Raw genomic sequence first — 14,569 nt, forward strand, 5'->3', positions numbered from 1 at the left:
AGCACTTTAAGCTTGTCCTCACTTTAAGGAGAAGCATTGTCCTTTTTTTTTCTTGTAGAGATTCATGTGCCACCACCGCCGAAAGTTAAGGAACCATCAACAGCGAGGATACAGAGCATTGAAGGCAAGTATAATTGGACTTGTTAGAAGCCATGTGGAGCGTGCATTGCTACCTTTGACTACAAAAGAGTAATGAGTCATTGTTTGCTGTCTTGAACCTGATAATTGCTACCAACATAACATGACTCGATGTTTTTTTCTTGTTTTTTAGGAGCTACGCATTTCTTTTCTGAAAGAAAAATTTATGACACAGCAAAGCACTATTAACTCTTTTGATGAGTGGAAAAATTTTCTTTCTTTTTGTGTGTGTGTGTGTGTGTGTGCGCGCGTGTGTGTATGAGAGAGAGAGAGAGAGAATCCATGTTTATACCCAAACATCAGCAAGAAAACAGTGAGAAAAACGTTTACTTAGCGTTGAACATTTAAAGGCTGCTCTCGTGTTACGAACCTGCCATTAACGCAATAACACAGGAGCCTAATGTATGTGATGTCACCCAACCCTAACCACACCCGTTAATTTCTACTCATATCGACCTCAACGCATTTATGGGCATCACTTGTAACTCCAGTCGTCTTTTCCCTTCGGAAAATTATTATTTTCTTTGCCGATTTTCGCAGAAAGCAAAATGGAGCTTCCTCGGGACTCCACAACAAAACAGCGGAGCTATCCTGCCAGACCACCGCTCACCGGGTCGCCGGCTAAAACACAGGGTAAGTGTTTCGCTATCGTTCTCCAGGGAATAGCAGCCTCTTCTAGGCCTAACCACTTACCTTACCACTGGGACAAGCTATTTTATTATGTCGCAGAAGAAGAAAACAAGAGAATAATGACCGATTGATTCCGGGGGTTCAACTTCCCAAAGCAACTTTGGGACTTTGAGGGACGCCGTAATGAAGGACTCTGGATTACGTTTGAATTCCTTGGGTTCTTTGAAGGGATACGGACACAAAAGTTGGCGGGTGGTTTTTTGCGTCGGAACAAAAGTTGAACTGTTGAAAATGACGAGTACAACAAGCTGCTTTGAAAAAAAGAACGAGAAACATCTTTTATTTGCGATTTTCTGTTGCACCTTGCCTCCAAGCGGCCGACGGCAAAAGCTGAAATTTGACGTCATAATACCCACCCGCGGCCAAGGTCGGCCACAGCTGTCGCAGTGTTTCCAGGGGTGTCGGTCCCTTGCAGCGTTTTTGTAGCGTTAGCTACACTGGCCTAGCCAAGCCCGTTTCGCGCGGCACATCAAGAGCCGTGCTGCGCATGCGCAAGGATCAGTGATGTCACACGGCTTGCGCACCGGAGCCACCGGAGCCGGCACCTCTCGCGCACTCCGCCGCCGGTCTGCGCATTCCAGAGGAGTGACGTTGTAGCCGTGGTAGACGCACTGGCGCCGGCGCGCGCTCGCTGTGCAGTCGCCGTCTGACACTGCGCTGGAGCCGCTGCGCTTCTGACTAGCGTTTGCCAGTGTGGTATAGCCATGGAGAAGGAGAGCGCAAATGCTGCTCAACAGCGCAGAAGAACGGAGAGCAACGTGACGTTGAGCAAAAATAAATATACATGTGCCACATAATACCTATGCCGCGTGTGTGTCATTGGAGCAGCAGTAAGCATGACAATCAAGCTAATCCTTGACAATCTAGACAACCAGGAAAGCTAAGAATAATCAGCTGAACCTTTGCTAACGCTACGTATATCCTGGCATAGCCGAGCTAAGCCACTGCAACATTTTTTTAACCCCTTTCGGCGATCTGCGCACGTGGTCCGTCTGAAACACTGTCCCCGTCGGAGCTCCATGCAGGTGGTGCGTCTTACATGAGGCTTCCCGCGCTCGTCGCTCGGTATTGACGCGTTCGTCGCGGCGGAAGGAAATTCCCAGACCTTACTGTTATAACAGCATCGTCGGTCGTGACACGCCGTCGCACACGTTTCCAAAAGACGAGAAAGTGCGTAAACTTTGAATACCTGCTTATTAGAGAGCTTTAGCTTGTCCGGTGATCGGGTAAACGCGGACGTTGGTGCGTTCGGGCGGAACCGTAAACGTGAGCGGCCTGTGTGGTGCTGCCACCTGGTGGCGCAGAGCTTAACCAGACAAAAACAGCTAATATTGCAGTAACCAAGTGTAGTCTACTTCGCCGCTGGTGTAAATCATCGGCAGCAACACGATTACGCCATTGCCGAAAGTTTACACCAGGAAATGACCAATAATTCTTGCATAAGTGTCTGGTGCAGAGCGAAATCTTACGCGCTACGGTTCGCGAAAACCTGACCGGCACTTCCACGGCCGCCTACTCTTCTTCGTCGCTCGACGCTGAAGGCTCGTAACCGTAAGCGGTAATATTTCTTACCAAGTTGCAATGGTCCTCGTCTTCAGACGTGTACTCATCACTGGTAGACGCGCCAGAACTCGAATCCATGCTCGCGATGGCGGCGTCGGCGTGCTTCAAATGACCGCGGCTGGCCGGCTGGCTATCCGACGAGGGTGTCGTGACGTCACGCCTTCCAACTCCCGCGGGTCGGGCGGCGAGGCGCGTGCTCACAAAAACGCCAAAAAATAAAGCCATCGGCTCAAAAATGAGCTAAGTGACGACTTCTTTTCGGTGTAATCACACACTGAGGATTCATTTTCAGCATTTTCATAAGATTTCCAGATTTTGTGTCCGTAACCCTTTAACGTAACATCTAAATCTAAGTGCACGAAAGTATTTTTTTTTTTTTGCATTTCGCCGACATCGAAATACAGCCGCCCAAGATGGAAATCAAGCTGGTGACCTCGTGCGCCACGGCGAATTAGCAAGAAAAAAAAGGAGAAATTAAATTCGGAGAAATGTCCCGGGTATTCTCACATTTTAGAGCCGAAGAGCCGATCGGTAAACCTAACTTTCAACTGTATGTGCTTCTAATGCAATATGGACTACTTAGGAGAAAAAAAAAGGAGAAGTTTTTCCCAAATAGTAAATGCTCAACGTTTCGCTGCAGTTCAAAAAATTACTAAGGCAGTGCGGAGCATAAAAAACAAGAACGACTCTTTTTATGAGCACATAATCAGTGCCTGTAAATGTCAGGGCCCGTATTCACAAAACCGCTCTGACGCTAGAACTGTTCGTAGGAGAATATTTCAGCCAATCCTGACGTTGGACATATTGTAAACGGAGGTGACTGGCCAATGGCAAAAGACACTTGGCCGGCCACCTTCACTAATAATATGTCCAACGACAGGATTGGCTAGAATTTGCTCTTACGAACAATTTTAGCAGCAGTGTATTTTTTTAATTTTTTTTGTGCGAATACGGGCCCAGATATGCGGTACGTACGCAGCCCGATCGGAACTTGTAATTTAATCGTTTATTTTTTGCTCTTACTTCGGATTCTGGAATGCAAAATTTCAGTCGGCGAATGCTTGAGGCATGTTCGTTTACTCAATATTCTGAGATTCGCGATTCCTTCGACATTTCTATCTCAAATATATGCTTAAGTTACACGAGAGTTCTCACGAAAAAGTCATGCAAGCGTCTGGATACTAGGGGCGCTATAACGTAAAATGATTCCAAACTCTTTTGATTCCAAACTCTGACGTCAAATTTACGTAACCACCGACGCAAGCATCGGGCGGTGACCCGCCGCGTTGTCTGAACAACCCAATCAAACACTCTCCTCGTTTATAGGAGGTCACCATTGTTCGCTTTCAAAACCAATAACATTGCCTACACTCAGCGGCTTTTCTTATCTAATTGGCTGACAAGATGACGAGGAGCACACTGTAGTGGAGAGGGTTTCGATGAGGTCGAGCCAGCACACTGAAAATTGATAACCGCATGAAGAGGGGGTGCCGGCTTCTCCGATTGGTCCGCTTCGCCTTACTTAGCTTGCTGTGGCTGGTCGAAAATCGCGGCCGCGTGCAACGGAAGGATAAGAATGTCCGCTAAAACGGATCCTCAGCAAGAAAGAGTTGGACAGAGCGATGTCGTTTACGTGCCGAAAGGGCTCGATAACGCTTTACTGCCACGCAAAAAGTTTATCATGCGCAAATAAATACATGCTCACCGGCAGGTGCGAGTAGCGAGGACCTGAGCGATCGATCGGGCAGCCTTCTTCTGTTCCTTTTGGAACGGGGTAGTCTGTGGCTATTCAGAAAAATTTTCAGTTTTGTTCGGCATATTAATGCATTTTTTTCGCGTACACGTCACTTTGACGTGGTGAGTTTTCGCGGTTTTCTGACGTCGTGTGACAGACAGGCGAAGTGGGCGTAGCCAGAAAACATTGGACCAATAGCAGAGGGCTAATGGAGAAAAGGCGTCGAATCAGGAATGGATATTTTTCTTTTGTGCGGTTTAATCATGCATAATCAGTGTGTACACGTTATATCAGATGGGGAGCTATCGCGGTTTTCGTGACGTCGCGTGACAGACAGGCGACGTTGGGAGTGGCCCGAAAATGTTTTGACCAATTGGGGAGGCTGATTGCAGAAATTGGAATCAAAACAGTTTGGAATCATTTTACGTTATAGCACCCTAGAATAGCGTATATATGTATTAAGCATTTTCGTTACGAAGATGTCTAATTAATGGAATTGCCTCGAAGAAGACGTCTCTCCACTTAAGTCAAACCGACTATATGTTACTAAGCCATAATTAGAAAATTTTATTTCATTAGTTTTCTGATTGTATTTACATACCACGAAATATCAAAATTCCGCCTCAGTCAGCCACGTCTTGTTGAAATAATACAATTTATCCCTACCTTTTCATGGTGTAGCGAAGCCATCATCTCAGTATTCGCTTGAGTAAATGCAATCCCATGTGTGTGCCTAAGTCCGCTCTTCGAATAAAAAAAAAAAATTGGCGAGGCACGTGAACATTTATATGAACGCTTAATTCATGTCTCTCTCGAGAATGAAGTACGTGCGTTTCTGCTGTTTACCTATACTACCGCGCTGCGCAAATTATTTCTTGCAGTGTCGGCTAGGTTTAGTTTGCGAAAAATAAGGGATCATAAAAAAAAAAGGAGTCATAACCTGCAACTCTGCTTGCCGTGACAGAAATTCTACAGCGTTGCGAATACTGGCCGCTGCGATTTATCATGTTTCATGCTTTTGCGCACGCGTAAAATATAAATTGCCATCGTGTACAGGTGAGCACGTTGGTGCAGTTTCGCACGACGCTGTGCATGTTGGTTGCTGCTGTCACTACAAAAAAATAAAAGAAAAAATTTAGAATGCAAACAACTAACCAGCACCCAACTACGATGGTTTGTTTATTTATTTTTTGTCCGTTTCATTTTTATTTTTGTTTGCGTCTTGCGCGCCGTGCACGTAATTTCCTGGATTATGCGTTCACTGTTTTTTTCTCCAAATAAAGTATGCAAGCTAGACAGCTTTTGCTGTATCTTCTTTCTATATCCTCTGTGGTTTGGCTGCTGATTAGATTATTTGAACATTTATTAATTCGGCTCAGTTACCTCTCCTACGTTTAGACTACGTTCACAGTGCGGGTTCCATTATTCATAAAACGCAACAGGCTCGTAACCAAAGGCGCGGCGTGCAACATACTTGCCGTGCTGTTTTAATTGTTTATGTGAGTGAAGTATATAGAAGGAGCTAGAGAGATTATGTGTCTGGGGGCTAAGGTTTAGGTCTTCTAGCCCTTTGTTGTTTCATTGTGACAGCTTCACTGCGTACTTAACTTCGCAGGAGAATGCATATTGACATCCAGAAACATCCCTTTATGCATAACTAAAGAAAAGATAGCTTAAGCGTTGGCATAGAGAATGTAGCGAACGTCGCGTGAAAGATGAAAGCCCTCTTGTACCGCACGTAAAACACAGTTTTGGTTATTCCACTCTATGTACGTTTGTACAGCCGACATGCGCATGGACGCCAGACATCATCGGCAATGAGACCCGTACTTGTAACTGATACCTACGTAGTCGAAGAAAAAGAAAAAGAAAACAGTTGGTATAAGATATATGCGCAATCATACTGCAATTATAACTCTAGCACCAGCATTCGCTCCCCTTTCTTACTATCACACAAACCGCTGAAAGACAACAAATACGTGCAAATAAGTGCAAAATGGAGGAAAGAAAACAAGGAGAAAAAAAAGTCGCAAGTTCGGTATGAATACAAGTTCACGTGATCATTTTCGAAGAAAAAAAAAGCAATGTCATACGTCTTTCTGACACGAAGAATAGCACATTGCTCACTTGCTTTAGCAGAGACGTTACTAGTGTTTCACAGGCGTTCACGACGTAAATTCTGTATCAGTGCTGCTTGCAAGTATTTTTTTTTTCTTGTAGCAAAAACGGGCCTTAAGCTTATTGCTAGCACATGTACTTATAACGAATAGCTCACTACTGAAAAAGCGAATCATCTATGACACTCACTATGCAGAATTACTGACATAGTAATTATCACAACTTGTCAGAAGCGTCCTAAGTATTCGTACGGCACGCGAATGTTTTCCTCTGTTCCATCTTTACAGTGCTCGCGCAAAAATACATTTATGGCAATCTCAACTGCACTTGCTGCTAGTTAATAACTGAGTAGGGCAGCTTCAAAGCGGAAGGCATCGCTTATTGTAACACTGCCGCATGATTAAACTCGCATCAAATTTCTCTCCGCTTCGGCCTTACCCGTCGACGACTACAATTCCCCCAGCAGTGATCAGTCGTTTCGTTGCAGAGCTCGCATCATATTCTCGGTGATCCAGTTGTTAACGTCGGCGGGACGTAACTAACGCGTTGCTGGGCAAGAACAAAGCGCGTGGAAATTTCATCAGCAAAAAGAAAAGTAGATTAATCTGGATGTCGTGCCTCAAAGAAGCGTATTGTTCCCATTGAATTGTGCTCGTTTGCCGTCTCTCGTCCAGGTTATCATTGCATTTTTTTTTCTCGCGCTGCGCGTTCGAAGTCTTTCCACTTAACTTTCCTTTTTCTGTCCTCGATGTAATCAGCCCTTTGCTGGACTCTCAATTTTCTCTTCGCGAAATACAATCTTCCTCTACTTCCCGAAACTGGTAATAGCTTAATCACGCTGTTTCGCTTTTCTTTTCTTTAGACACATTGTTTTGTGACTCTCTTAGCAACTTTCTGTCATAACTTGTTACAGAACTTAAGTTCTTCTTCTTCCTGGGGTTTTACGCGCCAAAACCAGTTCTGATTATGAGGCACGCCGTAGTGGAGGGCTCCGGATTAATTTTGACCACCTGGGGTTCTTTAACGTGCACTACAACGCAAGCACACAGGTGTTTTTTGCATTTCGCCTCCATCGAAATGCGGCCGCCGCGGCCGGGATTCGATCCCGCCATCTCGTGCTCAGCAGCGCAACGCCTTAGCTGACGGAGCCACCGCGGCGGGTACAGAACTTAAGTCATCGCATGTAATAGGTTGAATCGGTGGAGAAAATCTCGTCGTTTTTTTTTTCAGCTAGATTATCGTGATAATTTATCTTCCGTTGCCTCGGAGCAGCTATGCGAAAACTAAGCTAGCCGTCTCTTATTTGCATAAAATCTTGTTGCTTGCTTTCCCTTCGTGCCCGTTGCGGTGACTGAGCGGCGCGTGCCAACAGTGTTTTGCTGTTAAACACGAGGTGGTGGGTTCGTTTGCAGGGCAACGGCAGCCGCATTATACTGAGTGCGAAATCTATTAGTCTTATGTACTTATTATGTCTTATGGGTAAAGTCCAATAAAGCGCCTTTCATAGCACAGGTGTTCTCCTGAAACGTTACACTCCATGCCATCTAAGCACGTCCACATCATGTCTCGTGCAGCCAGTATCGTTTTTTGTTTTCATTTTATTTTCTGCATTCGCTCTGCCCCTAAATTCATCGGCAGAGCTTGTAGAAAGGTTGACGCATACAAACATTTGGACTGCCCTGCTTCTTTATCGTGATGCCTTCGAGTTACCTAAAGGTGTCCCAAAAACACTCTTACATTCACCTACTTGAACTGGGAAGGGAATTAATCGTAGATTTACCTCTTTTATTGCGATAGCAATTATATGACACCACAGGCACATTTCTGCCGTCGCCGTGAGGTTCCGTGTAAAGTCAACGCGTGATAATATCGTCGCCGCGTGCCATATGCTGTATGTGCGAGTGAAAGTGTGCGACGGTGCGCCGGCAATCGCGCCGCAATCTCGCGCACGGAAATGAGGAAGGTGGGGGGGGGGGGGGGGGGGGTAGTAAACGCCGTCTTCCAGACGCGCGCGACGCTCCGGAGAGAGGGCTGCATGGAGCTTTGACAGGTGGATACTCGGTGGCGGCAACACTGATATTATTCCCCACTGATCTATTGTAAATAAAATGGAAAAAGAGCGGGGAAAAGAATGCAAACGACGCAACAACGATGGTGCGTCGAGCAGACGACAGCTACTCAGCCCGTGAGCTCGCCTCAGGAAATGAGCGCTGTTGAAACAGCAGGAGCCAACGTTTATTGGCCGGAGATTCAAAATAAGGCGACGGCAGTGCCGTCCCAATTTCCACGTTTTTTGCTTCACCCTCGGCGCTTGCCAAGGCGTCCGCTTCTAGTACAGTCTAGTATAGCTGTCCACTAGTTTGCTATCGCAATTGATGATTTGCCTTTCCGGTGAAATTGCGACTTTTTATGACAGTATTCCTTTGGCTTTGTTGTTCAATAAATGGTTAGTTGTGCGTGAACAGTCTATCTACTGACTGTGTTGGGAAAGTTGTGATGTGACTGCGATGTGAAACTTTCAGCAGTAGAGCATCCTCGTGGGTATATTATAGTGTGAAATGTCATGTGTACGAGTACACCGAGGCTCATCCTTTATCTCTTCGTCTGTCGTTTCCTAAAAAAAATGCAGAGCCAACCGATGCTTCGGGATGCCCTGGAAGCAATGTCGCCTTGCTATCGATATGCCTGGTGACCACAGCTCGTCTACTTACGTGATAACGTGCACAGCGTGCACAGAGGAGCCACAAAAATGTGAGTCCATCACATTTATCTATATTTGAGTGGCAGCTGCTGTATCTGCGGAAACATGAAAGTGTGTATTATTTGCTGGTAGCATGTCCTCATTAGCTTGTCAGCATTATTGCATGTCCTCCTCCTCTTTCCGTATAATTTAAAGTTATTTTCAGGTGAAACGTCAAAGTTATGTGCAAACGCAACCGTCATCTTCATGTCTTCCCTAAAGCCAAAAGTTATTGTTGTCACTAAAATGTATTGTGCAGGTATTTGCAGCTTCCATGCTGTCCTTAGCAGGCTTTCTCGATGTTGTCGAATTTGGCGTTTGGTAGGTGACAGATTTTAACGCGACAGCGTTAAGGGTCCCGTATCGCACAAAATCCGGCGTCGGTGTCGGCGTCCATGGCGGAGAAAATCATCCCGAACGACCCCGACCGCGCAGGCCCTCCGCGTGGCGCAAGGTGTTAGTGCAGGAGAAAATAATTCCAAACCACCCTGACCGCGCAGGCCCTCCGCGTGGTGTAAGGTTCTAGTGAACAAAAATTAAATTTCTCACAGTAAAATTCGTCAGAAAAATGGTAAAGTACGACTTAACCACAACCTTCAGACTTGGTGGCGTCGGATTGTTATTTGAATTAACGAGAAATCATAATTCTGTTACGAGGAAACTCAAACACAAACCCCTTTTGCCAGCATTTCTACCATACCAACAGCGGCGCGCTCGGGTACTTGCGAAAATCTTATAGAGATGGCGCTCGCATCCTCCGCAGGTCAAATTGGCACATGGCCTGCCTAATGCGTTTTAGACACGCGCGCGCGTCGGGGCAATAGCAAACAATTAATAAAATAATAAAAAAAGGTCTTAGGGCCTTCACATTTGATATAAGACGACTTATAGCCCCTGGAAAAATGTCTTCCCAATAATGCATTTTTCTTTAAAAGTGAAGCAGACTTCAAGGAGATCGGTGTAAGCTTGGTCTTTGTAAGCTGGTTTTCCCACGTTCTGTGTTGCAGTGAAACCTACTCAAAGAAATATGCGATGCCAACGGGTCCCGATAACGCTATCCCGTTCCACTCTTAAAGGCGAAGCCGAAGCGTCCTCCAATTTTTATTATTTTCAGTATTGTGTGTCTGCAAACATGCATTCATGGCTTTCTGGGATAGGCAGTGGGTCTCTGAGAATAGGATGGCAGAAGTAAGAAGTCATTTCCTTTTTTCGGCAACAAATTATCCGCTGCAGTGCTTTCGGTTATCATAAGTTAACTCACTGTTTGAAACATTTATTAATTCATAAAATATAAACTGTGAAGCGCATTTGCTAAGCGCACATTTGAGTCCAACTAGTGCAGACGGTAGTTGCCAAAATTCACCAGCAACTTTTCGTTATCGCGACTGCCGAAAAAAAAAAAAAGATGCATCTATTTTCCAGTGGCAATTGGACAATGTATTTGGTGGTGCAATTTAAGATGAAATACTTTGAGAAGCTGATCCTCGTGGTAAGGCTATAGTTGAGCGGTGTTCGGACGAATGACGGAGCACACAAATCATTATCATTGCAATATGATTGTTACATTATCGCGGCACTAGTGAAATTAAGCGTACCACAATAAACGCCAGGGTTGGCGTATAAGTTGTTGGTGTATAACATCGAGGACCCGTGTAATCTGTTCCCCCATATCTACAGTCCTCGTCAAAATTTTACGAGCAACGGCAACTTAGAAAGCGTTGAATTTCCGACCAGTTTGTGAACCTAGCCAATAAAACCTTTTGGTGTTGTTCGCGCAGGCTGTAAATCTGAAAACCAGGCTTCATGCTAAAGCTGCGGAAGTATGCGGCTTTATCTCGAATCGCTCGCCCCATAAACATTCGACGCAGACTGCACATCTGTGTGTGCGAGGAGTTAAGTTGATATCACCACCAGAATCTTATAAAGTTATAATCTGGCATCAATTGAGAGAGAATGTTTTCTCATGTGTTCATGTATTTCATGTAGTTCCTCCTGCAAATCTAGGCCCAATTCACAAAGTATTTATTTTCTCTCTCTCTCTCTCTCTCTCTATCTCTATCTCTATCTATATATATATATATATATATATATATATATATATATATATCACTCATCTTTGCACTCCCCATTTCCGTTCTGCAAGGGCAAAATATCCAGCCAGACTCTTTTGTGGTTATCATCCCAGCCTTCTCTCTTTCTTTTCTCTCTCTTCCAAAGGTTATGGCGATTGAAAGCCTTCCATCATCTTCTCTTCGAAGACGTGTGCAAGTGAAGCGAGGAAATGCGTGCAAAAGTGGCATCTCTTCTGCGACGTCAACGATGCCTGCCACGTCGCGGTCTCCTAGCTGACTTGGCACGTCATCGGGCAAGCACTCGTACGCGGCGCCCGAAAGCGACGCGTCCCAGATCCTCCACAAACAGGCTCAGTAGCTCGCCGAAACAAGTCAAAGTTGTCTGTACAGTAGAGTAAATAAGTGGCGTTGTTGTGTTGCTACCCCGTGTATTTGTGCACACGGGTGTAGTGCATGTATATATAGAAGTATACGTAAGCGTTCCCGATTCAATGTCTTCGGTCTCTTGAACTTTCTGCGTCACCGTTATCTGCTCTGCATGGCGTCTGCTTATTGGCCGAGCTCTAGCTTACGTGCGTGTTTCCCAGTCAGTTAAAAGGGAAAAAAAAAGCAAAGTCGTGTACACAAAGGATGGAAGGAATCAACATAAACGTCGACAAAGGCAATGCTCACCGAAGCGCGCAGACACACGAACGCCTGAGAATAACTATTGGCGTCGTTTATTCAACGATAGCATCAACGCCGTCTCCGTAGGGCACTGAAGCTGTCATACACTCAAAGATCTGTACTTTGAGTGAGTTTGTAGCTTGCCTTTCGTTATGCATTAAGCTTACGTGTCAGCGGAGCTCTTCTCGCTTTTTCGTGTTCATTCGAGACATCATCTAGCGAAAAGCATTCGCCTGGGTTGCAGCATAATGACGTATAATGTGGCGCACATCGTTCTCCTGGCATCGGACACAGACAGCGATGTTATCTGATTTGTTTTTTGTAATATCGCTGATAACTCTATAACTTCGATGACAAGCCCGAGATGATTCGGCCTCTGACAAGCCCGGCCTCGAACAGAAGCGTGGTGAGCCACCATGTTCTCTGTACAGGCAGTATGGAACAGCGAGTCGTTGCATGCTTCTTTCGGAATTAAGTTCAGGGACGTATATAACAGCTACCAGAAGCGTGGGGCACAACACCTCCCGCAGACTCCGTAACGGTCTCCTTCAAGACGGTCACTTAAACATTTACGCTGCAGTATAGGGAGGCCAAAAGGGCTTGGCGATCGATCCTAGGTGGCCTATGTCTAAAAGGACAACCAAGCATTACTTTTCTACACTTTGCTGATCTCAAGAGAAGCAACGTGTCAACAAGCATGACGAAACACATTTTTGAAACATGGTTCTTAAAGTGGCACACGTCCAATTATATCCGCTCACTTTTCTTTTGTTCATGTTTTTGAAGACTTCCATCGCATATCTGCGGTAATCATAGGTGCGCTTGCTTCCCAGAGAGTCAGAAACGCGTTTATCAGGCGGGATAGAAGCAGAACAAGCTGAACTGTAAGGCTGTGTCTAGAGGCGCTGCTTCATTCGCTCGTTGAGTATCTTATCCAGAAATGTTCGTTAGGCCTAGGCTTATCATGAAAGTCTTATAAATAAGGACGCAGATGACGTGTAGCTCAGAAGTTCTGGGCTAAGAGTTCGCAAATTGATTCAGTGAATACTCTAAAAAGGACCTTTCAGCGCAAGTTATGCTGTATGCTCTCGTAACCGCCGCATCCTCTTCCATTGCCGCGCACGAAAAGTTAAGGCATTAATTACCGCTCCAACGACCTTGTACAGAAATATAAGGTGGCCACACCAGCCTCTTAGTTCCTCTCTCAGGTAGAACATCTGTTAATACTATGTCACTCCATCATGTGTACATACATACATCATCGATCATTATAAAGTTCTCCATTACGGACTCGTCGTGATCCGCTGCTGTGAACTCAGTGGTGGCATATGCTGTGTATAAAGCAGAAATAAAGGTGTTCAAAGCTTGTTAGACTTTGTGACTGCTTCAGATTCCGTGGTGACTTCGATTTCACCACTGTATTTGCAATGCATATTAAAGTGTCGCAAGACTTCGCTTCTCAAATTTCTTTTTGTGACAGTTTAACCTCAGGCGAGCTCTAACTGGGCCAAAACTAATAATACTGAGAAAACTTTCTTGGCTTAGATGGAAATCATGAGCAATAGAATGAAATGACCGAATCGGTTGAACGATTTGTTGCATGGGTCGCCAGAATCAATACTCACGACGCACGACAAGGAGCGGTCAGTCAACTGTTACCGCTCGAAAGGTTAATCGATTTAAATCTTGAATGAATGAATGAATGAATGAATGAATGCTTTAATTGTCCCAGTTATTTAGCGAATGGCCTATAGACAAAAAGCCATAAGAAAAGTAGCTTTTTCGATTTTGTTTGAGATCTTCAAAGCAGCATGAGAGACATTCAACGAAAGTTTGGTCGGTGTGCGTTGGTGCGAGATGACGTTACATCTACATTTCACCGTCTGCTCTGTCACTCTATTTGTCCAGCACTACAAGATTTCCTTCCGTATAAGGTAAGCAAATTAACCGTCTCCCATATTTTACACTTCAGCGTTTCTCACCGTTTTGTTATATCAACACGGGCTTGACTGCAACGTTTGAGAATAACGCTCAATGAAAAAACTAGGTAAGAAAAAAAAGCAAGTATATGAGTAGACTAAAACACATACCAGTATAAGGAGACCTCTGCCTTTACAAAAAGGGGTAAGGTGGAAGTGATTAAAAAGAAGCGAGAAGCAGGGAGGAAGAGAACGCAGCGAGTCCACTGCTCGCGTCCTCCATCAACCGGAGAGAAGTAAACAATTTCATCCAAATCGAAGGTGTTCTATTTCCAGAAACGAATTTTCTTCGGATGAATGGCAAGCCAATCTTCAATCAGTTTCCACCCGATTCACCATTCATCGCATAGAGAGGGCAGGGCGGTGGCCGCACAAGACGGAAAATAAGAAGGTGAACAGAGCGAGAGGGACCCTAGAGGAGAGGCAGCGCAAAATAAACGATTTTGATCGATGACCATCGCTTTGGAACATCCTCGGCACTGAATTCACGGCGTCTGCCGTCAGGCGGCCTTTCAATTCAGCCGTCTCTGAGCGATATAGAGGGCGCTTTCTTCCAGTGGTTCACTCCCATCATCGCTCACTCTGTCGCTCTATTTCTCTCTCTCTCTCTCTCTCTCTTATACCTTCCTGATCATCTTGCTTGTTGACATGCACCTAAGGAAACTACTGAAAGCCATAGCCCACTTGCATATTGAGTGTTAACTGCCTGCGAACGGTCGTCAACTTGACCAACACGGCCAGAGCGGTTTCAGGGAAGCGAGGTCCTAACTCTGACCCCACGATGTCAGAGGCTTTGTACAGTGCATCCGCATTTTTTCACCTAATGACGAGGACCTATATTCATAAAAAAAGAAATTTGCGTAGCTTA

General features: G+C 45.2%; 1 protein-coding gene across 1 annotated transcript in view; it reads left to right on the forward strand.

The window, feature by feature from the left end:
* The window catches only part of LOC119442588 (lachesin), an 89,853-nt gene extending 76,778 nt beyond the window's left edge, over positions 1–13,075 (forward strand). The window contains exons 8-11 of the mRNA XM_049662247.1: positions 59–128; positions 683–771; positions 8,874–8,995; positions 11,202–13,075. Of these exons, the coding sequence (XP_049518204.1) occupies positions 59–128; positions 683–771; positions 8,874–8,959 (245 nt within the window). The 3' untranslated portion in view covers positions 8,960–8,995; positions 11,202–13,075. The remainder of the gene's footprint in view (positions 1–58; positions 129–682; positions 772–8,873; positions 8,996–11,201) is intronic.
* The last annotated feature ends 1,494 nt before the right edge of the window (positions 13,076–14,569 follow it).

Source organism: Dermacentor silvarum, chromosome 2 (assembly GCF_013339745.2).
Source record: "Dermacentor silvarum isolate Dsil-2018 chromosome 2, BIME_Dsil_1.4, whole genome shotgun sequence".
Classification (NCBI taxonomy): domain Eukaryota; kingdom Metazoa; phylum Arthropoda; class Arachnida; order Ixodida; family Ixodidae; genus Dermacentor; species Dermacentor silvarum.